The following is a 27,233-nucleotide window of genomic DNA, read 5'->3' on the forward strand; positions in this document are numbered from 1 at the left end:
GTAAATGGGCAGCTCCTGTCTGGAGGCAAGATGAGAAGGGAAAAAGGGGCAGGAGCTGGTTCAATTGACAAGGGAAATCTGGGGTGGAAAGTAGTGTGGTGTCACATTATAGGGAAAAATATTATTATCACATGCTAGCAAAATTTTGGAAAATTTTTGGAAACCCTGGTGGCGTAGTGGTTAAGTGCTATGGCTGCTAAGCAAAGGTCAGCAGTTCAAATCCGCCAGGAGCTCCTTGGAAACTCTATGGGGCAGTTTTACTGTGTCCTATAGGGTCGCTATGAGTCAGAATCGACTTGACGGCACTGGGTGGTGGTGTGAGCAAAATTTTGCTGAAGATAATTCAAAAACAACTGCAGCCACACATTGACAGGAAGCTCTCAGAAATTCAAACCAGATTCAGAAGAGGATGCTTAGCTGATTTATTGACTACGAGAAGGCATTTGATTGTGTCAATCATAACAAATTACGGACACTAAGAAGAATGGGACTTCCAGAAACCTTACTTGTGCTCATGCAGAACCCGTACATGGATCAAGAGGCAATGGTTTGAATAGAAGGTGACGCTGAGTAGTTTAAAACTGGAAAAAGTGTGCAGCAGGGTTGCATCCTTTTACCATACTTACTCAATCTGTATGCTGAGCAAATAATCTGAGAGCTAGATTATATGAGGAAAACATGGCATCAAGATTGGAGGAAGACTCATTAACTACCTGTGATATGCAGATGACATAACCTTGCTTGCTGAAACTGAAGACAACTTGAAGCACTTAACCGATGAAGGTAAGAGGCTACAGCCTTCAATATGGATTACACCTCAACATAAAGAAAATGAAAATCCTTACAACTGGATCAATATACAACATCATAATAAATGGCTAAGCAATTTAAGTTGTCAAAGATTTCATTCTATTTGGATTAACAACCAAGGCCCATGGAAGCAGCAGTCAAGAAATCAAACAGCATATTGCTTTGGGAAAATCTGCTGCAAAAGACCGCTTTAAAGTCCTAAAAAGAAGAGGCGTGACTTGGAGGACTAAAGTACCCCAAACCAAGAAATGTTATTTTCAATTTCCTCTCATACATGTAAAGGCTGGACAATGAAAAAGGAAGATCACAGGAGAACTGACACATTTGAATTGCGGTGTTGGCAAAGAATATTGAATATACCATGAACTGCCAGAAGAACCAACAAATCTTAGAGGAAGTATAGCCAGAATTCTCCTTAAAAAATGAGAATGGCCAGACTTTATCTTGCTTACTTGGACATATGATTAGGAAAGACCAATCACAAGAAAAGGACATCATGTTTGGTAAAGTGGAGGGTCAGCAAAAAGAAGGAAACTCCATTAGACGGACTGACACAATGGCCGCAACTATGGGCTCAAACATTGTGAGGACGGTGCAGGACTGGGCAATATTTTGTTCTGATGTATGTAAGTTCGCTATGAGTTGGAGAGGACTTGACAGCAACTATGAACAAAACCAAAATGTTTCACATCTCTTTCTAACATTGCATGGTTGTTTGCATCTTCTCCCCCACTAGAGGGTGAGGCCTATTCCTTTCAATTCTGCAATAAGTCTCACTGTGCCTTTCACAGATGCGTCGGTGTGTAGTAAATGTGGGCTGAATTCAAAGAGATTTGAAAAAAAAAAAAATGTGCACTTGATGACGGACATTTAGGTTGTTTCCATCTTTTGACTATCGTGAATAGTGCCACAAAGAACAGTGGTGGGCATGCGTATGTCTGAGAGGCTGCTTTCAAGCCTCTTAGGTACACAAATGCTAGGTCATATGGTAGTTCTACTTTCAGTTTTTTTTTTTCTAAATTTTATTTATTTTCTTGTTGTTGAGAATACACATAGCAAAACATATACCAACTCAACTGTTTCTACATGTAGAACTTAGTGACGCTGATTACATTCTTTGAGGTGTACGACCATTCTCACCCTCCTTTTCATTGACATAAACTCATTGCCCCTCAAGGTTCCTACTTTAACCTTTTAAGTTGCTGTTGTCAATTTGATCTGATATAGTTAGTTCTTAAAAGAGCATAATGCTTAAGGCAAAACCATTTTTTTTTTTTTTTACCAGTTAAGCTAAACTATTGTTCAATTTTAGGAAGACTTTGGGGGATGTTTTTGATTTAAGGTTTAAAGGCTCAAAATAGTTTTAAGGGTTCATCCACCCTTCATGGCTCCAGAAAGTATTTTTAGTTTTGGGGGAACTGGTAAACTGTCCTCCACAGCCGCTGTATACCAGCAAGGGGCAAGGGTTCCAATTCTCCACATTCTTAACAACATTTGTTTTTTCTTTTTTTAACCATTCTGGTGGGAATGAAGTGGTATCTCACTGTGGTTTTGATTTGCACTTCCCTAAAGCGTAAAAAAAAAAAAAAAAAATTTTTTTTTTTTTTTAATGCGTAGTGGTTGAGAGCTACACATGCTAACCAAAAGGCTGGCAGTTCAAATCCACCAGGCACTCCTTGGAAACCCTATGGGGTAGTTCTACTGTGTCCTATAGGGTCGCTGAGTTGGAATCTACTCGATGGCAATGGGTTTGGTTTTATTTTTTTGGTAATGGCTAATGAGGAGCCCTGGTGGCGCAGCTCTACTCTGGGACTGGGTAGGTGGTACAGAGGTTAAGAGCTCACCGCTAACCAAAAGGGCGGCAGTTCAAATCCACCAGCTGCTCCTTGGGAAATGTATGGGGCAGCACTACTGTGTCCTACAGGGTCACCATGAGTCAGAATCGACTCGACAGCATACAACAGCAACACTGGCTAATGGTGTTGAGTATCTTTTCATGTGCTTACTGGTCATCTGTATATTCTCCTTGGTGAAATGAGTATTCAAATCTTTTACCCATTTTTGATTGGGTTGTTTGTCTTTTTTGTAGGAGTTCTTTATATATTCTGTATGTTAAACTCTTATCTGATATATAATTCCTGAAAATTTTCTCCCAATCTGTAGGTTCTCTCTTCACTTTGTTGTTAAAGTCCTTTGTTGAACAAAAGTTTTTAATTTTGATGAAGTCTAATTTACCTATTTTGTTTTTTTGGTGTCATACCTAAGAATCCATTGTTAAAAAAAAGTGGGTCCCAAAACAATACCCCTATGTCAGTATTAGTTTAACATAGAAAAGTAGATAATCATTCCGAGTGGCGTAGGTAAAATTTAAGTAAGCAAATGTTTTTCCAAATTGGAGCTGGCTAAACTAATCTGATCTTCTTTAAGAGCAGAATGAGGTATTACCCATCTCACCGATTCCTGTGACGGTAATCTTCAGATGTCGATACCTGTTTTCCCTCTACCCCACCCCTCACATGGAGGAAAATTCTTTTTATTTTTTCACAGTGGGGAAATACACTTAACAAAGCATTTACCATTTCAACCACTGTGACACGTGCGGTTCAGTGACATTAAATGCATTCACCATGATGTACAACCAATACCACCATCAGTTTCAGAATTTTTTCATCACCCTTAACAGAAACTCAGTCCCCTTGGGCAGTACCTCCTCCTTTCCCCTCCCACCCGCCCCTGGTAACCACTAGGACCCTGGCCTCTAGGCATTTGCCTATTCTAGATATTTCATACAAAGGTGATCATAGAATATCGGTCCTTTTGTGTCTAGCTTTTACACTCAGCATGATGTGTTCAAGGTTCAGACATGTGGTGGCACGTATCAGGACTTCATTTCTCTTCACGTGTGAGTAATGTTCCATTGTATGGACATACTACATCCTGTTTGTTCATCTGCTGATGGACACCTGGGTTGTCTGCACCTTTCGGCTGTTGTGAGCGGCGCTGTGCAATGAACACTGCTGTACCACTGTCCAAAGCTGATGAATCCTACGGCAATTCTGTGTTTAATTATTTATTTTTGAGGAACCACCGAGCTGTTTTCCATAGTGGCTGCACCGTTTTTAACTAATCATCCTCGAAGAATAGTCTGAATCTCATTTTCCTAAAAACGCTCACGTGGGATCGATGAAATGGAACATAATAACGTACCCAAGGTTCAGTTAAAGATGAACCTCAGCAGGAAGGCCAGTTTACGTACGTGAGCACTGGCACCTTTCCAGAACCCTAAATGTGTACAAATATTCCTTCTCGTGAATGACATGGACCCAAAAAAACGAAACCAGTTGCTGTCAAGTTGATTCTGCCTCATGGCGACTCCATGACTGTCAGAGTAGAACTCTGCTCCGTAGGGTTTCAATGTCTGCGCACTTTTGGAAGTGGAGTGCCAGGCCTTTCTTGTGAGGCACCTCTAGGTGGACTCCTATCAACAACCTTTCAATTACTAGTGGAGCGCTTAACTGCCTACACCACCCAAGATCTCCATTATATGGGCAGCTATTCACAAAGCCACGTATTTCAACAGACTGCACTGCTTAAAGCTGAATGATGAGAGTGCATATAGCCCTACACCACAGACTGCAGGGTTCTGCTCAGAAAAGCCAACTAACTGAAGGGGAACTGTCACAAATGGATTAAAATTTTCCTTTATTGTTTAGAATGTTTAAAAGCATAGAAAAAATAAGTAGCTAATTCTGAGAAATAAATATATTAGTAGACATCCTGTAGCATTTTTCTATCTTTTATTCTTATCAATAACTTATAATGGGAATAGTTGAAGCCATTTGGTATCACCTAAATTCATTTTATGGGAAGCAGTGTGCCTTTTAACATACCAACCTGTCATAAGAATATTATCATTCAAAAATATAATTTCCTAAGAAAAGCTGTGAACTGACATAAAACTCAGAAAAAGGTATTTTTCATTGGCTGGTGACCTGATGTCGCCTATAAAAATGCAACAAAACTTGCCTATGGCGACTACACAGCTGTCATCCGACACTGATCAAAGCACACGATTTGGAACCAGCACTGGTGTCGGACTTCTCCAGCTCACCTCTGGATGATGAATTCCTTTGCACAGTCAAAAAGGTGCCCGTGCACTATCCACTCATCCACAGTCTGCAGGTAGGGCCGCACGGTTTCCACCCAGAGGGAGAACAGCAGGGAGACCTGCAGACGAGAGCGTGGACACTTAACTTTTGGGAACTTCCCTGTCACTAGATAAAACGATGTCTAAACAGCTCTGAAACTCCCTTTTAAAAAGTGACCTAATTTCTATGTTTTTTTCGGGAACAAAATAAGAAACCAATGATCCAACAACATATGTACACTAAAAAAAACCTATTTAAAAACTCACCTGAATCTGGGATGACCATATTGTTTGTAGCCCACACCAGGTCCCTCTTAAGAGTGAAAATTACACAGGGACAGCAGGCATAAACTGGAATAGTCCAGAGAAACAGAGATATTGTTCCTATCTAAAAAGCACTACCAGCAAGCTGTGTATTAGGAATGGAAAATGATTTCATTCTGCTATAGTTTCCAGCAGTAATAAAAATTTTAACAACTTTATTTTAAACTGCAATACCAAACTGGCTTAACAAAAAGTTACACCAACAAACTTGTAAAAACACCTAAAAAATGTTCTCAAACCTATAATTTTCCAGGTTACAGTCTCTAGTTAAATTTGTATTTTTAAGAAAGGGTTATTATAAATACTAATGTAAGTCATATAGGTATTTTTCATATCTTGCTTTTCATGTTTTACTTTGTCCTTGCCTCATCCTTCTGGTGATCTTGGCAATTAGAGCTGAAAAACCGATTTCATACAGCCTTCTGTTTGGCAGGCTGCTCACAAAGGGTCCCCGTGTAAATTAAGTCCAACAGAGAAGCTAATTTTAAAGTTCTGAACAACGGTCTGATTTAAGTATCATTTGTACAAAGAAGTATGACAGGCTACCCATCACATCCTTGACTACACAGAAAGGGGCCACACATTTTAGACCAGACAGGGGTCCCACATACAGTTTGCTCAGAGGCTTCTCCAACACTGTCATATTCAAGAATGGCCTTGTATAGTGTGTTGAGTAGGTGAGATGCTCGAACAACATTTCGTGTGTCGGGTGGGACTTCAGCAACTCCAGTGCTAAATACTTTGTGCAGAACCTTGAGCTGAGCCAGTCGAGGTGATAACCTGTCCACCACTATAGAAAGAGTTACTGTAGTATCTGCAAATATGAATAAATCAAACTCAGTAACAAAGAAAAATGTCTGCATTTAAAATTTGATATAAATGCTAAGCCACTTATGGAAATATGTGTAACAAACTAGAGGGTCGTAGGTTTTAATCTCGCATCACAAGAACCTATTTCCCTAATGAAGAAAGAAATCCTCAAAGTCAAGGAGAAACAAACAACTTAGCAGAAAAATAATGTATAAAGGAACTGACAGTTCACAATAAAGGAAATACAAATGATTCTTAAACATACAAAAACATAAACACAACAAAATAATGCGAATTAAAACGACACCAGTTAAAACACAAGCTACACTGAGCTACCGTTCTAGTTAGGGAAAGCGGGGGAGGGAATGACTACAAAGAGGCAGCAGGAGCAAGTTTCTCTGAGGGGATGGCAAAGTTCTGTACTTCAATACAGAGGCGCTGATACGGATCCATATGCTATTAAATCTCACAGAACTATAGACAGACACACTGCTTCCCCTTCAAAAAACAAAAACAAAGAGAATGTCTGCATGAAATGGCGAAATCTAAGTAAGGTCTACGGCTTAGCTGATGTTTTGGGCCAACGTCAATTTCTGAGTTTTGACGAAACTTAACCCGCTGCTGTTGAGTTGATTCTGACCCGCAGTGACCGTATGGGACAGGGTAGAACTGCCCCACAGGGTTTCCACAGCTTTACAGAAGCAGACTGCCACATCTTTCTCCTAAGAAGCAGCGGGTGGGTTTGAACCGCTGACTTGTCTATTAGCTGAGTACTTAAACACTGAGCCACCAGGGTTCCTTCTAGTTTTGACATGCGTCATAATTACCACTGGTGAGCTCAATGATGGGAACGTGGGATTGCTCTGTATAATTTTTGTTGTACTTGAAAATAAAAGTTAAAAAGGAAAAAGCACACTGGGAGAAGACGAAAAAGTTTGATAACATACTGTTGGCGAGAGTGCAAGGAAACAGGTATTCATGTACATTGCTGACAAGAATGTAAATTTAAATATGTACCCTCATAGAAAGCAAGGTGCTTTCTATCGAAACCAAAAGTGCACGTACATATCCTTTGACCCAGCCATTTCATTTTTAAGAATTCATCCTGCAGGTAACCTGTTTGCATACGGGTACAGTTACTAATATATACGTGGTTACGACTGCAGCACTGCTGGCAACAGCAATCTATAAGTCCATTTCAAGAAGGAAATACACTCACATGATGAAATACTAAACTCAGAAAAAAGAATAAGGAGGCTAATTATATGTTTTTTTTGTGGTATAATCCAGAAAGCAACGTGAAGCAGTAGTGTAACAGACGGCTGAGTATGCATGTAGGTGCATTTGTTGGAAGGATGCACAAGAAACTAGTTACCTCCAGAGAGGGGAGCTGAGTGGCTGGGGAGCTGGAGCAGGAAAAATAATTTTCACTGTAAATTTTTTTGTACTTTTTGGATTTTTAGTGATATAAATGGTTTAAAAAAGAAATTTAAAATAGTAATAAATAATGCATGTATTCTTGAGAATTACTTACTTGCCATGTAAGTTCTAAATGTTGTATCAATTAATAAACTAAATAGCATGCAGAGCTGTACGTCTTGTAAGTAAAAGTGAAGAACATTTAAATACCATTATTGATGATACACTTCTCAATTTCTGTAAGTTCCTCTTTGAAACTAATGAAGTATTTGTACAGGGCCCACATGAAAGCCTGGTAGGTCCTAAAGGGGGCTTCGGTAGACTTCTTAGGAACGGAATTATGTCCAGGTAATACACAGTCAGAACTGTGCCCCATGACTTCATCGATGAACTCCTGGAGTCGAAACACAACCTGGCCATATGCTGCTATTTGTTCTAGCACTGACCGTAAGCAGTTCTGTAACAGAAGCAAACCACAATTAATAAAATTCCATCCTCTGTAAATAATCAAATTCATTTTCCTCTCACTTTAAATTAGTTCCCCATGACTGTTTTAAGCCTTACGCTTATCAAAAAATGAAGTAGTTAGAAGATTAAAATTTAATTTTATATTCAAAGGAAATAGAGAAGGCATTAATTTCCACGGAATGTAGAAGTGTAGTTTATATTTTCTAAACACACATAAGATAAATGTACTACAGTCAAGAAAATTACACTGTACAGCTTTCTGATCATTTCAGTATCTTAAAGTTATTAGCCTTTTCCAAAACTGAATGACAGAAATAAAAAGCAGAAACGCAAATCAAAACTGAGTATAAACTTCACTAACAAAATTAAAGAATTCTCTAAACACAATATAGGTCCACAACTTAATTTTTCTTTTTAGATTTTAAATATATTTAATAGTTAATTTTAATATCATAAAATGTCCTAAAGTTACATTACCACGGTTTACACATATGAAGGGGAAACAGCTTTTGCGAGGCTGAACCTGAGTGCCCTCATGTGGCCCACGAGTTCACTACAGTTTGCTAAGTCGTCCTCATGCAAGCCCCTGGCTTGTAGCCAGCACTGTCCACCACCACTATAAAACCTCTGCCCTCCCACTGCGGGGTGCAGAGATCTGCTGTGGTCCTGTGGCCACCCAGGACTCGCCTCCTCTGTAAGTCTCCCCATCAAACCCCTTTGCTGCCACCCTGGAGTTGCCCACCTCTTTCTTCCGTCTCTCAGCACCATCCATTTTTATGGGCAAATTTCACGTTGCTGGTCCATGCCTGAACAACATATCTCATTTAATTCTCTAATTACAATAAACGCAAATAACTTACATGTGTCAAATGAGTTACTACAATATTGTTTCTCACAGTTATCTTCCCATCTACCAGCTGAAATATAAAGAGCTTTTTTACCCCTGAAAGTAACCTGAAATGACATAAAAAAGATAAATGTATTTTTAAGTCTAGAAAAACATTCATTATAGTAATGCCTAAGAAATTTTACTTAAAGATTCAGAATCTGGGGGCAAAAAAGAAAACGCAACTCCCAAAGGTCAGATAATAAGAAATTGGAAGACATCAATCTTTGTATCTGATTTCCTCAAGATACTTCAATATAACCTTGGAGAGGCATCCAAAAGGATATTCTCAAAGCATTCCACCTGCGAACTTGATCCAAACAGATCTTCCAATTTTAAGGAATATCAATACTATGCTTTATAGCAGAGAGCAACGAAACCTGGAAATTTCAATAGTAACAGCACCACATATAGCATTTTTCACTTTTGTTTTTGTGTGACTACAATGTAAATTCTTAGAGCTATCCTATCAGCTCTTGGTTTCCAGGTAAGGGATAATACTCTATTAAAAGCAATAAGCAACAATCTAGAGACTTGCTTTAAACTCAGATATTTAAAAAGTGGTTTAATCTGAGAAGAACACATTCTTTTGTGGGTACGAGACGGGAGAGGGAGGTAGGGTGGGAGAGGGGCATTCACTAATTAGATAGCAGATAAGAACTAATTTAGGTGATGGGAGGGACAGCACTCAATACAGGGGAGGTCAACACAACTGGACTAAACCAAAAGCAAAGAAGTTTCCTGAATAAACTGATGCTTCGAAGGCCAGCGTAGCAGGGGCAGGGGTTCGGGGATTATGGTTTCAGGGGACATCTAAGTCAGTTGGCGTAATAAAATCTGTTAAGAAAACATTCTGCATCCCACCTTGGAGAGAGGCTTCCGGGGTCTTAAACCCTAGGAAGTGGCCATCTAAGATGCATCAATTGGTCTCAACCCACCTGGATCAAAGGAGAATGAAGAACACCAAGCTCACAAGTAATTATGAGCCCAAGAGACAGAAAGGGCCACATGAACCAGAGACTACATCATCCTGAGACCAAAAGAACTAGATGGTGCCTGGCTACAACCGATGACTGCCCTGACAGGGAACACAACAGAGAACCCCTGAGAGAGCAGGAGGACAGTGGGATGCAGACCCCAAATTCTCAAAAAAGATCAGGCTTAATGGTCTGACTGAGATTAGAAGGACCCCGGTGGTCAGGGTCCCCAAACCTTCTGTTGGCCCAGGACAGGAACCATTCTCGAAGCCAACTTGTCAGATGGAATGGACTGGACAATGGGTTGGAGGGAGATGCTGATGAGGAGTGAGCTACTTGTACCATGTGGACACTTGAGACTATGTTGGCATATCCTCTCTGGAGGGGAGATGGGAGGGTAGAGGGGGTTAGAAACTGGCAAAATGGTCACAAAAGGAAAGACTAGAAGGAGGGAGTGGGCTGACTCATTAGGGGGAGAGTAAATGAGAGTATGTAGTAAGGTGTACATAAGTTTATATGCGAGAGATTGACTTGATTCATAAACTTTCACTTAAAGCACAATAAAAATTATTTTAAAAAAAAGTGGTTTAATCTAATTAAATCACATACTAAATTGTTTAAAACAGAAAAGAAGTAAATGTGTCAAATCTAAGTCTGGACTTCTTCATTCTGTCTCCTGGGAACTGTTTTGGGCTCATACCTAACAGCCTGCTTTTAGTTTGCACGTGAAAATCCCTGAACACTTCTCTTTTAAAAAACAATGATTTTGTATCTCACAAATAAAGTCTTCCAGACTATTAATTAGGTTAAGAGGTCTTACCATAGGGTTTCCCGAATAACCTGAGTCTCAGTGACAAAAACTCTGTCATCTGGAACGTACAATGAGTCACTGCTATACAGGTGTTGATCCCTATTGGAGAATAAATACCAAATGCCAACATAAAGGTACGTAATTAAGTAAAAATACATGTCTCAAAGAATATATGCAATTCAATAGTAACCAGTAATCAATTAGAGAATAAACAAATACTTCAGGTATTCTCCCATATTCATTTTCAGAAGTCAATTAAAATACTCTCAGAGAAGCACTTTCAGAACAATTTCAATTGCTATGTTTATTGCTGACTTAGGCAAACGTTTTAAAAGTATGCATTGTTGTTTTTTGGAAAACAGTAACTGTATTTTTGTAATAAGGGCAATAAAACAAACCAAATATAAGCCAATATACACCAATCAATTCATTTTGGACATAACAACAAAAAAATCAAAACAGATTATAATTCTATAATAACTTCATTATTTTTAATTATAATTAATAATCAAAAACTGTATTTCATTATAATTGCTAAAGAAAAAAAAGAAAACCCTAGTAAGTTTAAATTACAGGCAAGTACTCAGTGATTTAAATCATAAATCAAAGTCTCTTCTACCATTACATTAAACGAAAAATTTAGCTTCTTACCAGACAGCAGCTAAATTGGAGTGTAAATGTAAACTATGAGGAAACCACAAGGGCCTGGCTGCCCAGTACTGAAGGACCACATGCTCTTCCAGCCAGCTCCGGCCATCTGTCTCATCTACAGGAAGAAAAATAAAAAGTTTAAGTTCAATAGTTAACAAAAGAACTCTTGGTCAATTTTGCCACAATATCCAGACTGTAGTTTCATTAAAATATGTAATAGAAAATGATCTGTTAAAATAATAGCAACCCAACAACATTTTTATATTCATTAATTTAAAACCATATATATAGAGATACACATACTAAATGCCATTGACTAGAAAGCAGAAAAATATTGTTCAATTTTAAAATGACTGCATGAATGAAGATACAAACAGGATATCTGAATAGTCCAATAACCATTAAAGGCATTGAAATGGTAATCAAAGACGTTCCTCAACTACCCCCAAGCTTCAGGTCTGGTACTAAGCTTTCAAGGATTAAACCAAAACCAAACCTGCTGCTGTCGAGTCAATTCTGACCCACAGCGACCCTATAGGACAGAGCAGAACTGCCCCACAGGGTTTCCAAGGCCGTAAATCTTTACAGGAACGGACTGCGGAGCGGCCGGTGGGCTGGAGCTGCTGACCTTTTGGTTAGCAGCTGAGTGCTTAACTACTGCACCACCAGGGCTCCTCAGTGTAGCAATAAAGAAAAAAAAAAGATTAGCTCATAAATACAGAATAGTATTTTATTGATGTTCAACATTTATTTTACGATACAGGATTCCAAGAAAAACAGGAATAGAAAAAAACTGTCTTAGTTTGGTAAGGCCACATACCCAAAACCTATTAAAAAAAAAAAAACCCACTTCAGGTGCAATCCCTTTCAGGAATTTTATGTTAACCCTCTTGGGACGAGACCAAGTCCAGGACGTCCACTCTCACTGCCACTGCTTAGTACACAAACTAGACTAACACATCAGAAAAAAGACACAACCACCATGTTACAAAGAGGATATAGGAATTGGTAGGAAGAAAATGGACACGAAAAGAGAGAGTGGAGGGAGAGAGCAGGCTGTCTCATTAGGGGCAGAGTAACTGGGAGTGTGTAGTAAGGTGTATATGGGTTTTTGTGTGAGAGACTGACTTGATTTGTAAACTTTCACTGAAAGCACAACAAAAATTATATAAAAAAAAAGAATTGGTAGGAAGAGATAAAACAGTCCATATTTACTGCTCATTTATATTAAAAAAAAAATCCAAAACAATCAACAAAATATTATAATTAATATAAGAGTTCTGCAAGGATACTGGACACAAGACAATCATAAAACTTCTAAAAACACCAGCAATACACAAAACAAAAAAGGCACCATTCACAACAATAAAAACTAAAACATTAGTAGAATTATTAAATGAACACTTAAGATCTTTATAAAGCAGATTTCCAAAATGTGGTGAAAGACATAAAAAAAAAAAAAAGGAATAAACAAAATATTATCATAGCAAATACATCAATTCGCCCCAAGTTATATCCATAAATTTCGCATGAAGGTTAAAGAGAAACTTATCATACTGTTTCTAAAACGTTTACGGATTGTTGCTGTTGTTAGGTGTCATCGAGTTGATTTTGGCTCATGGCGACTCCACGTGACAGAGCAGAACTGCCCCATAAGCTGTAACCTTTCTGGAAGTAGAGTGCCAGGTCTTTCTCCCACAGAACCGCTAGGTGGGTTGGAATCGTCAAGCTTTCGGTTAACAGCCAAGCACTTAACCATTGTGCCGCTAGGGCTCCCTGTATATGTATTAAAGGTTCACAGATAGTTACGTCAATTTTGAGAACGAGAAAGGGGGTGGGGGGAGACTTGCCCGCTATGTATTAAGGCACATTACAAAGCCACAAAGCATTAAAAAGTCTGTTCCTGGGTCAGGCTCACACTAAGGGAACAGAATAGAAAGTTTAGCAAGAAATATATGTACATATGGGAACTTGACATATGATAAAGGTAAAATCACAAAGTAACGTGAAAAGACTAGAACGTTTTCGGCAAAAGTGACTTATAACGCGGGAAAAAATAAGCTGGACCTTTTAAGTTCACTTCATACACAAACGTAGAACTGGTATTCACTAATAACCTAAACGTAAAAGAAAAAAAAGCAAATAGAAGAAAAACACAGGGGTGTATCGTTGTATGGAAAAACTTCAAGACCCAAATACTAACTGCATCATGAAAATTCATGGGTTTGATTACAAAAAAGTGTAATAAATCAGAGTCTATTTGAAGGATACCATGAAAAATGTTAACACGTGATTGACCAGGAGAAGATATTTGCAACTTCTAAAACCTAGAAGTTAATGTTTAAATATAAAAGAACTCTTAGGGCGCGGGAATACGCAGGGAAGACATGAAACCTTTTTCAAAAGAAAAAACGAGCAATTGACATCTATGGGAAATTCAGAGAAGGGGCAAACCTGAGTGACCAACGAGGGCGTGAGAACATCCCCCAAATCACTAATAGTCAGGCAAATGCAAATTAAAACAACAACAGCCGCGGTAAGAAGGGTGAATTTTATCAAGTGCTGATGATACTGCAGGGGGCAAGAACTTACAACTCAGAGAAGCTCTCGCACAGGCCCATAATGGACACTCGTGGGACTGTGGATCACAGCAGCAGACGCAGTGGACGGGCAGTGACGGCACCTGAGAGGCTATCCAGAAGGTGTGGACAACAGAACCATGGTGGCTGCAAACTGCAGCACACAGCACAGCAGTCAGAAGCAAGAGAAGAGATGGACGTACAGCAATGTGGATGGATTTTAAAAAGAAAGTTGAAGGACAAAAAAAAAATAGAACAAAACTTACACCAAAAAACCAGTTGCTGCAAGTTGATTCCAACTCAAGATTACCCCACGTGCGTCCGAGTAGAACTGCGCTCCATATGGTTTTCAGCGGCTGTGATCTTTTGGGAAACCCTGGTGGTGTAGTGGTTATGGGCTACGGCTGCTAACCAAAAGGCTGGCAGTTTGATGCCACCAGGCCGTCCCTGGAAACCATATGGGGCAGTTCTACTCTGTCCTATACGGGTCGCTAAAAGTTGAAATCGACTCGATGGCAACAGGTTTGGTTTTTTGGGATTTTTTTTGTGCTCTTTTAGAAGAAGATCACCAGGCCTTTCTTCTGAGGTGTCTCTACGTGGATTCGAACTGCCAACCTTTCTGTTAGCAGCTGAATGCTTACTGTTCGCGCCACCCAGGGACTTGAACAAAACTTACACATAGCACGATACTAATTATGTAATTTAGAAACATATAATATACCAATCAATACAATGTATAAGAACTCAGCAGATCTGAGGACAACGATAGCAAACACATTGGAATAGGTGCCTGTGACTAGGCTGGCAGGGAAAGAAACAGGAGTGGGAGTCTGAAATAGCAGAAGAGAAGAAATAAAGTAAACTAAAAGGCTCTGCACAGACTAACGACGAGCATGTGCTCTGAACAGAATTAACTGCACACTATGCCCTGGAGGTCCAATCTAAGAATTTTTAAAAAAGGAAAGAAAAAAGAAAACCAGAAAATCATTAATGTGTTACATGAGCTTTAATTACTTTATATCCAATTTAGCAAGGTCCAAGTGGAGTGGGGCCCAGCCACAGCCACAGACACCTATGCTAGTCTCTCCCATGTGACCATGAGGAACTTAGCCTTTTTTCCTGATCTACACAATGAAAAAGTAGGATTAGATAACTTATTTCCTAAGGCTGCTTCCAGCTCTGCTCTTTCTAGATTCTACCAATTCATAATTTCTCACTAAAAACTAAAAAAACAGACAATCGAATTAAATCGTATAGATCTTTTCCTTTTATTTAGTTCCTAACATCAGCAAGGAGTCCCTAGGTAGTACAGTTAACTTGCTTGGCTGCTAACTCAAAGGTTAGTGGTTCGAGTCCACTCTGAGGCACCTCAGAGGGCCTGGCAATCTACGTCCGAAGAAGCGGCCCCTAAAAATCCTATAGAGCTCAGTCTTCTCTGACACACATGAGGTTGCCATGAGTTGTAGTCAACTCCATGGCAGCTGGTTAACTTCAGCAAAGTCAATCCTCCAATAACAGATAAACTGAGACATTTAGGACTAAGAGAAAATTCTCAGAACTATTAAAGAACAACACTGCACTCTAAACCCCTATTCGACATTAACTTTATAGTGGTACTTTTTAGGCACTAGGGAAAAAACACCTGCGAATGGTCACCGTGAGTCAAAATCGACTCAGCTAACAACAGCAACAATGGTTTAAAAAGATTTTATAAGGATGGCAAAATTGATCAATATCTTGAATCACATGGAACTGATTCTCAAAACTTGCCTTCCTTCTAGGAAATTCCTTTACTAGAAAATGATGCCAACGTAAAAGAACACAGACTACCTTTCCAGCTGACACAAGGCCCTGGTTTTCTGTTCTGATGCTGTTCTTCTAGTGGTGTCCTGTCCACCTGAATCCCAGAGTCCTCTCTGCTTATGGGCTGTTGGTCATCTTCGCTTTCACTTTCTTCAGACCAATTCTGATGAAAACAAAATAAAACACAGCTTACCTTCAGAGAATATAAAAATTGGAGCTATTTAGGAAGAAAGATTAAGGATTTTTCAGAAAAGCAAAAACTATACCAAATGAAATTTTTTTCTTAATGTTTCCAAAGTACCTGTTAGTACATGAATGAATTATTTTTGGTGGCAAATATCCCAAGATTTATTTATAGCTCCTTAAGGATCTTTGTATTCACCCCGTGTAACTTCCTAGTATAAATAATTTGTTGCAAAATCTTAATAAATCTTCCACAATTCGCTACTCTAGTTGAGTAAAGAGTATTCCCGTTTTAGCTACGTTGCTCCAGGCGAGAAGGACCCACAAGAATGATCTACATCAGAACGTATTTTTCTGAATCTCACTTGTATTTATATTTTGAATACAAAACTACTGTCACTTACCGGTGTGTCTACACTTGGAACAAAGTCCATTTCTTCACCTTCCATCAAGTATTTTCCCCAGTCAAAATCATCTTTCTTTTCTAAAATTTAAAAGAAAAACCTCATCAGCTTCATCGTAAATCTCTGAAAAAAGTCAAGGCTATAAAAAAATGTCTAATAAGACTCCATATAAAATGTACTCAGAAAATGAAAGTTCAGAAATACTGGAACACTCAAATTGCTACTCTATTACATTTTATATTTAAACTTTCATATTTTCAAAAATTATTTTTCTTCTGATATAATTGCAGGTAGCTTAACTTAGAAAGTTAAAAGTCACATTTTAAATGAAATTCTGCTTTTCTGAAAGACACAACTGTATCCAGAGTAAAATAAATATTTTAATCTCATTGACCGTTACAACTTCGTATAAAAATTTCAGGGTCTGGCAATTAAGTAATAAAATCAATTTCCCTTTCCTTTTTACATGTGAAGCCATTTGGTAACGTACCCACTTCTTTCTCTCTTGGTGTTTCCACATAACTGCTGTTTGAAGGAGAATCAGAAAGACACAGGAGAAGTGACAGTATGGAATAATGTGCATCTGTCTTTAAAACAAAACATAAAGAATGTGGATTACGGACATTTGTAAGCGCTCTCTAGTCTGAGTCAAGAAAAGGTACCCCCATGACATTTATGTCCCCAGTTTTATTTTCTGGTTTGAGGAAACGTGAATCATATCTCAATAAATCCTAGCCTCTAAACATTTTTTTTTTTTTTAATAGCAAATGTGTACCCAAAATGAGCCTCACAAAGACATGAGGGTCTGAGTTCTATATTTCTAACAAGAAAAAGTTATATGAGTGGATGAGACTTTTTTCAGAAAACTGAAATGTCTCTGGAGGGTAACATTAATACTTAAAAACTGATTATTCTCAAGTGGCAATATGTATTATGAACTTTAGAAATGTTCACATATACTGACTTTAATCTTTTTTTTTTAATATAACAAATTTGCCTTTTAATTAAATTTTTCTTGTGCTTTAAGTGAAAGTTTACAAATCAAGTCAGTCTCATATAAAACCTTATACACACCTTGCTACACACTCTTAGTTGCTCTCCCCCTAATGAGACAGCACATTCCTTCCCTCCACCCTGTGTTTGTGTGTCCATTCAGCAGCCTCTGGCCCTCTCGGCCCTCACGTCTCCCCTCCAGACAGGAGCTGCTCAGATAGTCTCGTGTGTCTACTGGATCCAAGATGGCTTTAATCTTTACGGAAGATTTCTTCTGTGGTGCTGCTTGGTGCGTTTGAACCACCAACCTTTAGATGGTGAGCACAAACTATTTGCGCCACCCAGAAAACAGATAAAAAATAAAAGCCAATTTATGAGAGGAAGAATTCAAATTTGGTTTGAGTCAAACTGAATTTAATGGCCTCACAGAATATTTAGACGGTGATGTCTTGCCAACTGAACTCACGGATTTAGCTCAGAGAGCAAACGTGTTTCACCAAAAACCGAGACTTAAGAAGCAGGCACACATTAGTGATGTTTGAAACCAGGAGTTACGGAGAAAGAGACAAAAGAAAACAATCATCCAAGTTCAAAGAACACATGTTCTAAGTCAGTGCATGGGAACCACAACGAAGCGACCCATCAAGACTTGATTAATAAGACTGCCCCTAGGAGTCTACCATGTAACTCACTGCCATCCAGTTGATTCTGACTCACAGAGACCCTATGGGACACAGTAGAAATACCCCATAAGGTTTCCCAGGCTGTAAATCTTTATGAAAAAACATTGCCACACATTTCTCCCCCGGGGCGGCTGGTGGGTTTAAACCTCCAACCTTTCGGTTAGCAGCTTAGCGCTTTAACCACTGCACCACCAGGAATCCCTTTAGACCATACAGCAACATAAAATGCATTCAAGAAGAGATATTTCAAAATCTTAAAAAGAGAGGATGATTACTAAAAATATTCCCTACTCTAAGAACAGTCTTGGCCAGTAATATTCAATAAATACTAGATGGCTGTGGAAAATGACTAAGAATTTATTTTAATTAGGTTGAAGATTCATTTCCAGGCAAAGAAGATACTAATGGGATGTTGGGTTGATCAGAGGTAGAGGAATGAAAAGGCGCATGTCGAATGTGCCCACCCAGGGCACTTAATCCTGGAGTAGACTCATGTATACTGTAGAAATGAACAAGTGGGGATGTTTTAGGCACAAACTGCACAACTGACTTTTATGATTGAGTGTTTCAGGCTATTAAAATCATAGACTTCTCCTGGTTATGTTTCTAGGCACGCCTAGAAACATTCTGATCATACATTGTTAAATTGAAATGAACATTTATTCTCTTTGATCATTATATTTCATACTGTAAATTAATAAATAGCCATTATGTTAAACAACAACAAAAAAAAGGTCACATATAGATGCCAATCAAGACTACAATGACCATCTCACCCCTGTTAGAATGGCACTGATCAAAAAACAGAAAACAACAAATGCTGGCGAGGACGTGGCGAGACTGGAACCTTTACCCCTGCTGATGGGATTGCAAAATGGTACAACCACTACAGAAAATGATATGGCTCTTCCTTACAAAACTAGAAACAAAACCTTATGGTTTAGCAATCCCACTTCTAGGTAAATACGCTAGAGACCTAATTTTTAAAGACACAATCAGACATATGCACGCCTACGTTCACTACAGCATCATTCACAACGGCAAAAAGATGGAAGCCACCTACGTACCTACCAGTGGATGAATGGATAAACAAAATGTGGTACGTACATACAACGGAATACCGAGCAGGCATAAAGAGTCAGGATCAGTTCTCAAAATATAACGTGGATGAATCTGGAGGACGTGATGCTGAGTGAAATAAGTCAATCACAAAATGGCAAACACTGCATGATCTCACTATTATAAAAAGACAAGAATAGAATATACATACTGAAACCAACGATCACTAGTGGTTATTAGGGATAGAGGGGTGTGTGTCGGGGAGACGCTTTTTATTTCTGGTAGTTGGAAATATAGCACAAAATGTGGGTGAAGAGTGCACAGCCTGACCAAGGTAAATGATGTCGCTAAGAAGCACGCAAAGAAAAAAGACTTTTTTGGTAAATGATGACACATACAAGTGTGGAACAACCAAAAAAAGGAGTGTGGTTACATGCACATATATGTATGCATACAAGTGTTATAGGTATATACATGTGGCCATAAAAAGATGTATCTATATGCCAGTGTATATATGTAAGTATATGCATCCATCTAAATTCACACATAAAGCACGTAGGGGGCACAAACACCGGTACTTAGACTTAAACAAACATCTCGCAGTGTTGGGTTACAGAGTCTGAAGGCTTAGGACCATAGTTTTGTAGGACAACTCACTCAACTGGCATAATATAGTATCCAAAGTTTATGTTCTACATTCTGGTTTGGTGAGTTGCATCTGGGTCTTAAAAACTTGTAAGCAAGCATCTAAGACACAACTATTGGTCTCTATACATCTGGAGTAAAAGAGAAAGAAGGAAACCAAGGACAGAGACAAACTAGTCCACAGGACTAATAGTCTACATGAGCCACAATCTCATCTTCCCTGAGATGGGAAGAACTACATGGTGCCCAGCTACCATTACTGACTGTTTTGATTAGGAATACAACAGATGGATCCTGACAGAATGGGAGCAAAATGTGGAACAGAACTCAAATTCTTAAAAACTCCAGACTTACCGGACCGGATGAGTCTCAGACTCCCTGAGACTATTGCCCTGAGGTACTCTTTAAAATCTGAACCAAAACTATTCCATGAGTTCGTCTTTTAGCTAGTAACAGATTGGTTCATAAAATAAACAATATCATTCATGTGCTCCTTTAAAAAATCATCTATATGAGATCAAATGGTCAAGCAAGGATGAGAAGCAAGAGGCAGGGAAACTAGATTACTGGAAACAGAACAACCAGAACTGTCTGAGAAATAATTAGAAAGCTGACACATTGTGAAAAATGTAAACAATGTCACTGGACAAATTGCACAGAAACTGTTAAATGGGAACCTAACTTGCTGGATAAACGTTCACCAAAAACACAATATTTTAATAAAAATTATTGGAATCCAATAATTTAGAGTATATATACCACATTTTACTTCATTAGTCCCCTATTAATGGACATTTAGATTTTTTCCAATCTTTACTATCACAAAATGTATGTCATCATCATCTCACTAATTATGAACTTTACCTGTATGATAAATTCCAAAAAAGGTGAAATGCTAAGTTGAAGAGTATTTGGATATATAATTGCGAGAAATGATGCCAAAATGCCCTTCACAGAGATTAGATGAATCTGCACTCCTACCAATATAATATTACCCATGCCCACAAACCTTTCATCAATCAGATAACTAAAAAATGATATCTCAGTGTTGCTTTAGTTTACATCTCTCTCATGTTAAAAGGTTTCTTATTTTCCTTTATCGTCTTTTGATACTCTGCTAGATTTTCTATCTGACTGTCAGACTTTTTTTCATTTAAAAGACTGACTTTTAAATGAAGATATTGGCTATGTAGGAAAGAGTTAACTCAGCAGACCTGAGTTGCTGAAACTTTGCACATTCTCCAAATGGGCCTGTTTTCACAACTGGCCCTTTGTACTTTTTTTTTTTAATTGTGCTTTAAGTGAAAGTTGACAAATCAAGAAAGTCTCTCACACAAAAATTTCTATACACCTTGCTATGTACTCCAAGTTGCTCCTCCCCAATGAGACAGCGCACTCCTTCTCTCCGCCCTGTATTCCCCATGTCCATTTGGCCAGCTTCTGAGCCCCTCTGCCTTATCATCTCCCCTCCAGACAGGAGCTGCCCACGTAGTCTCATGTGTCCACTTGAGCCAAGAAGCTCACTCAAAACATGGAAACATTGATGTTGTTATGTAAAAGAAGACAACATTAAAACAATAAAGAGGGACTAAGAAATGTAGTCATAGATCTTTCATATGGAGAGGAAGTCAAAGCAATATAAAGAAATAAAAGTTAGGTTTCAACTTAGAAAAATAAGGGTAAATATTAGGGTAATCACAAAAAACAATCCTACTCATCAAAATAAAGTACAAGAAAAACATACACAGCAAAAACAAAATCAGCAAGAACAACTAAGAGGAAAAGACAATATATAATGACAAACTACTCAGCCCAAAAAATTAAGTGGGAAAAAGAAACTGTCAACAACACACAAAAAAGGATTTCATGAGTTAAACTCATATCTATCCATAATAACACTGAATATAAAAGGACTAAATGCACCAATAAAGAGACAGAGAGTGGCAGAATGGATTAAAAAAAAAAACAAACACGATCCGTCTATATGCTACCTTTAAGAGACACATCTTACACTTAGAGACATAAACTAAAACTCAAAGGATGGAAAAAAATATATCAAGCAAACAATAATCAAAAAAGAGCAGGAGTGGCAATATTAATTTCTGAAAAGATAGACTTTAATGTTAAATCTACCACAAACAATGAGGAAAGATACTATATAATGATTAAAGGGACAATATACTAGGAGGATATAACCATATTAAATTCACACCCAATGAATGGGCTTCAAGATACACAAAAACTCTAACAGCACTGAAAAGTGAGACAGACAGCTCCACGATAATTAGTAGGAGACTTCAAAACACCACTTTTGGTAAAGGATAGAAAAACCAGAAAAAAGCGCAATAAAGACATGGAAGATCTAAATGCCACAACCAACCAACTTGACCTCATAGGCATAATATACAGAACACTCCACCCAACGGCAGCCGAGTACACTTTCTTTTCTAGTGCACATGGAACATCCTCCAGAACAGACCACATATTAGGGCATAAAGCAAGCCTTAGCAGAATCCAAAACCCTGAAATATTACAAAACATCTTCTCTGACCATAAGGCCATAAAAGTAGAAATCAGTAACAGAAAAAGCAGGAAAAAGAAATCAAACACTTGGAAACTGAATAATACCCTGCTCAAAAATGATTGGGTTATAGAAGATATTAAGGATGGAATAAAGAAATTCATAGAATCCAATGAGAATGAAAACCTTTCCTATCAGAGCCTTTGGGACACAGGGAAAGCAGTGCTCGGAGGCCAGTTTAGATCAATAAATGCACACACCCAAAAAGAAGAAAGGGCCAACATCAAAGAATTATCCCTACGACTTGAACAAACAGAGAGCAACAAAAGAAATCTTCAGGCACTAGAAGAAAGCAAATAATAAAAACTAGAGACTTATATGAAATAGAGAGCAGAAAAACAATTGAAAGAGTTAACAAAACCAAAAGCTGGGTCTTTGAAGAAATTAACAAAATTGATAAACCACTGGCCAAACTGACAAAAGAAAAACAGGAGAGGAAGCAAATAACCCGCGTAAGAAATCAGATACATGATATTACAACAGACCCAGCTGAAATAAAAAGAATTGTATCAGATTACTATGAAAAATTGTACTGTAACAAATTTGAAAACCTAGAAGAAATGGATGAATTTCTAGAAATGCACTACCTACCTAAACTAACACAAACAGAGGTAGAACAACTAAACAAACCCATAACAAAAGAAGAGATTGAAACGGCAACTAAAAAACTCCAAACAAAAAAAGAGCCCTGGCTCAGACGGCCTCACTGCAGAGTTCTACCAAACTTTCAGAGAAGAGTTAACACCACTACTACTAAGGGCATTTCAAAACATAGAAAAGGACGGAACACTCCCAAACTCATTCTATGAAGCCAGCATATCCCTGATACCAAAACTAGGTAACGACACCATAAAGAAAATTACAGACCTATATCCCTCATGAACTTAGATGCAAAAGTCCTCAACAAAATTCTAGCCAATAGAATTCAACAACATATCAAAAAAATAATTCACCATGACCAAGTGGGATTCACACCAGGTATGCAGGGGATGATTCAATGTTAGAAAAACAATTATTGTAATCCATAATATGTATATAACAAAAGACAAGAACCACATGATTTTATCAATTGATGCAGAAAAGGCATGTGACAAAGTCCAACACCCACTGATGATAAAAATTCTCAGCAAAATAGGAACAGAAGGAAAATTCCTCAAGATAAAGGGGATTTATACAAAGCCAACAGCCAACATCATCCTAAATGGAGAGAGTCTGAAAACATTCCTCTTGAGAACAGGAACTGGACAAGGATGCCCTTTATCACTACTCTTATGCCTAACTACTCTGGCTAGGACCCCCAGAATTCAACATTGTGCTGGGGGTCCTAACCCAAAAACCCAGTGCCGTCGAGTCAATTCCAATGCAAACAGGCTAGGTAAAGAAACAAAGGGCATCCAGATTGGTAAATAAGAATATCTCTTTTTGGAGATGACATGACCTTATACACAGAAAACCCTAAAGAATCCTCAAGAAAACCACTGAAACTAATAGAAGAGTTCAGCAGGGTATCAGGAAACAAGATAAACATACAAAAATCAATTGGATTCCCCTACACCAACAAGAAGAACATCGAAGAGGAAATCACCAAATCAATACCATTTATAGTAGCCCCCAAGAAGATAAAATACTTAGTAATAGATCTTACAGGGGACATAAAAACCTACACAGCGAAAGCTATAAGACACTACTGCAAGAAACCAAAAGAGATCTACATAGGTGGAAAAACATACCTTGCTCATGGACAGGAAGACTCAACATTGTGAAAATGTCTATTCTACCAAAAGCTATCTACAGATACAATGCAATTCCCATCCAAATTCCAACAACATTTTTTAATGAGATGGAGAAACAAATCACCTCACACTATCTGATTTTAGAAACTAGTATACCGCCACAGTAGTCAAAATGGCCTGGTGCTGGTACTACAACAGATACCTAGACCAATGGAACAGTATTGAGAATCCAGACATAAATCCATCCAATATGAGCAGCTGATATTTGACAAAGGCCCCAAATCAGTTCAACGGGGAAAAGACAGTCTCTTTAACAAATGGTGCTGGCATAACTGGATACCCATCTGCAAAAAAATGAACCAAGACCCATACCTCACACCATGCACAAAAATGAACTCAAATGGATCAACGACCTAAATATAAAAGCTAAAACAATAAAGATCACGGAAGAAAAAATTGGGACAATGAAAAAGGCCCTAATACCTGGCATAAACAGTATACAAAACATTACTAACAACACACAAACAAGAGAAACTAGATAACTGCAAGCTCCTAAAAATCAAACACCTATGCTCACCCAAAGACTTCGCCAAAAGAATAAAAAGACTACCTACAGAATGGGAAAAAGTTTCCAGCTATGACATTTCGGATCAGCATCTGATCTTTAAAATCTACATGACACTGTAAAAACTCAAGAACAAAAAGACAATTAAGAAAGGGGCAAAAGATACGAACAGGTACTTCACTAAAGAGGACATTCAGGTAGCTAATAGATACATGAAGAAACGCTCATGATGATTAGCCATTAAAAAAAATAGCCATTAGAGAAATGTAAATCAAAACTACAATGAGATTCCATCTCACTCCAACAAGGCTGGCACTAATCCAAAAAACACAAAATAATAAATGTTGGAGAGGTTGTGGAGAGACTGGAACACTTATATACTGCTCGTGGGAATATAAAATGGTACAATCACTTTGGAAGCTAGAAATAGAACTAGAAGCTAGAAATAGAACTACCCTTAAAACCCCAAAAAATATGATCCAGCAATCCCACTCCCTGGAATATATCGTAGAGAAATAAGAGCCTTTACATGAACAGATATATGCACACCCACGTTCATTGCAGTACTGTGTACAATAACAAAAAGATGGAAGCAACCAAGGTGCCCATGAATGGATAAATAAATTATGGTATATTCACATAACAGAATGCTACGCATCGATGAAGAACAACAGTGAATCTTTCAAACATTTCATAACATGGAGGAATCTGGAAGGCATTATGCTGAGTGAAATTAGTCAGCTGCAAAAGGATAAATATTGTATGAGACCATTATTATGACAATTCAAGAAATAGTTTTAAAAAAGAAGAAAATATTCTTTTTTGGTTACGAGAGTGGGGAGGGAGGGAGGGAGGGCGGGGGTATTCACTATTTAGATAGTAGACAAGAGCTATTTTAGGTGAAGGGAAAGACAACACACAATACAGGCGAGGTCAGCACAACTGGACTAAACCAAAAGTAAAGAAGTTTCCTGAATACACGGAACACTTCGAAGGCTAGCATAGCAGGGCTGGGGGTTCAGGGACCATGCTTTCAGGGGACATCTAAGTCAATTGACATAATAAAATCTATTAGGAAAACATTTTGCATCCCACTTTGGAGAGTAGTGCCTGGGGTCTTAAAAGCCAGCAAGTGGACATCTAAGATGCATAAATTGGTCTCAACCTACCTGGAGCAAAGGAGAATGAAGAACACCAAGGACACAAGGTAATTATGAACCCAAGAGACAGAAAGGGCCACATAAATCAAAGACTACACCAGCCTGAGTCCAGAAGAACTAGATGGTGCCCGGCTACAACCAATGACTGCCCTGACAGGGACCACAACAGAGAACCCCTGAGGGAACAGCAGAGCAGTGGGATGCAGACCTGAAATTCTGGTAAAGAGATCAGACATAATGCTCTGACTAAGACTTGGAGGACCCCAGGGGTCATGGTCCTCAGATCTTCTCTTAGCCCAAGACAGGAACCATTCCCAAAGACAACTCTTCAGACAGGGATTTGACTGGACTATGGGACAGAAAACCATACTGGTGAGGAGTGAGCTTCTTGGATCAAGTAGACACCTGAGACTATGTGAGCAGTTCCCATCTGAAGGGGAGATGAGAAGGCAAAGGGGGACAGAAGCTGGCTGAATGGACATGGAAATACAGGGTGGAGAGGAGGAGAGTCCTGTCTTATTAGGGGGAGAACATGTAAATAAATTTTTATATGAGAGGCTGACTTGATGTGCAAACTTTCACTTAAAGCACAATAAAAATTAAAAAAAAAAAAAAGAGTAATAATAAAATCCAAAATAAATAAAAGGCTCAAAAATAAGAGAAAAAATAAAAACTGAGCAGACACATCAGTGGTCACACGCTGTTGGGGAGACAGTCTTCACACTTTCTAAGTCCAAATGAGTTCCTAAACAAACAAAACAACAGTGATCCTCAAGGAATGGAGGAAGTCAGAATCCAGAGTTGCTATATTATTTAAAATGTCCAGTATTCAACGAAAAATTATAAAACACATAAGGAAGCAAGAAAGTATGACTCATATTCAGGAGAGGGGGGAAAACAGTCAATAGGTACTCTTTCTGCGTGTTCCCAGATGTTGGATTTAGGAGACACACTTCATAGCAGCAATTACAAATATGTTCAAAGGACTAAAAGAAAAAATGTTTCAAACTTAAATGACAGTATGACGATGATGAATCAATAGACACACAAACTGAAAAAAAAATTTAATGGAAATTCTGGCACTGAAAAGTAAAATAAAAGAAAAATTCACTATAGGGGATCAACAGTAAATCTGAAACGGCAGAAGAAAAAAATCAGTGATATCAAAGTAGGTATTATTTAAAAAAAAAAATAAAACCTGAAGAATAGAAACAAAAAGAGTGAAGAGAAAGGAACTGTGCTGGACATCTGTGCAACAATATCAAGCATGCATCCTAGGAGTCTTAGAAGATGAGAGAGAAAAGGGCAAGAAAGACAACTGGAAAAAATAATGACCAAAACATTCTGAACATGACAAAAGGATCATTTACCTATAGATCTAGGAAGCTCAATGAACCTCACAGATGATAAAGACAAAGAGAGCCACACCTTGGTAAATCTTAGTCAAACTGCTGAAATTCAAAGACAGGCAGAAATCTTACAAAAAGCAAGAGAAAAATGGCTCATCACATGCACGATAATAAAAAAGAAATCACAAATTAC

General features: G+C 38.3%; 1 protein-coding gene across 4 annotated transcripts in view; it reads right to left on the reverse strand.

Annotated features, from left to right (window-relative positions):
- TUBGCP5 (tubulin gamma complex associated protein 5) overlaps positions 1–27,233 on the reverse strand; it is an 81,815-nt gene that overhangs the window by 40,006 nt on the left and 14,576 nt on the right. For 3 of the 4 annotated variants that reach the window (XR_007519847.1, XM_049905476.1, XM_049905474.1), the window contains exons 4-12: positions 16,763–16,859; positions 16,273–16,352; positions 15,713–15,848; positions 11,304–11,418; positions 10,662–10,751; positions 8,839–8,932; positions 7,721–7,967; positions 5,893–6,095; positions 4,922–5,037 (exon numbers count right to left, since the gene is read on the reverse strand). Coding sequence is in view for 3 of the 4 variants with exons in the window: in XM_049905476.1 (XP_049761433.1) it covers positions 4,922–5,037; positions 5,893–6,095; positions 7,721–7,967; positions 8,839–8,932; positions 10,662–10,751; positions 11,304–11,418; positions 15,713–15,848; positions 16,273–16,352; positions 16,763–16,859 (1,178 nt within the window). In the remaining variant the exon portion in view is untranslated. The remainder of the gene's footprint in view (positions 1–4,921; positions 5,038–5,892; positions 6,096–7,720; positions 7,968–8,838; positions 8,933–10,661; positions 10,752–11,303; positions 11,419–15,712; positions 15,849–16,272; positions 16,353–16,762; positions 16,860–27,233) is intronic. The other variant, XM_049905475.1, reaches the window with a different exon arrangement.

The sequence above is a fragment of the Elephas maximus genome, chromosome 13 (assembly GCF_024166365.1).
Source record: "Elephas maximus indicus isolate mEleMax1 chromosome 13, mEleMax1 primary haplotype, whole genome shotgun sequence".
Classification (NCBI taxonomy): Eukaryota; Metazoa; Chordata; class Mammalia; order Proboscidea; family Elephantidae; genus Elephas; species Elephas maximus.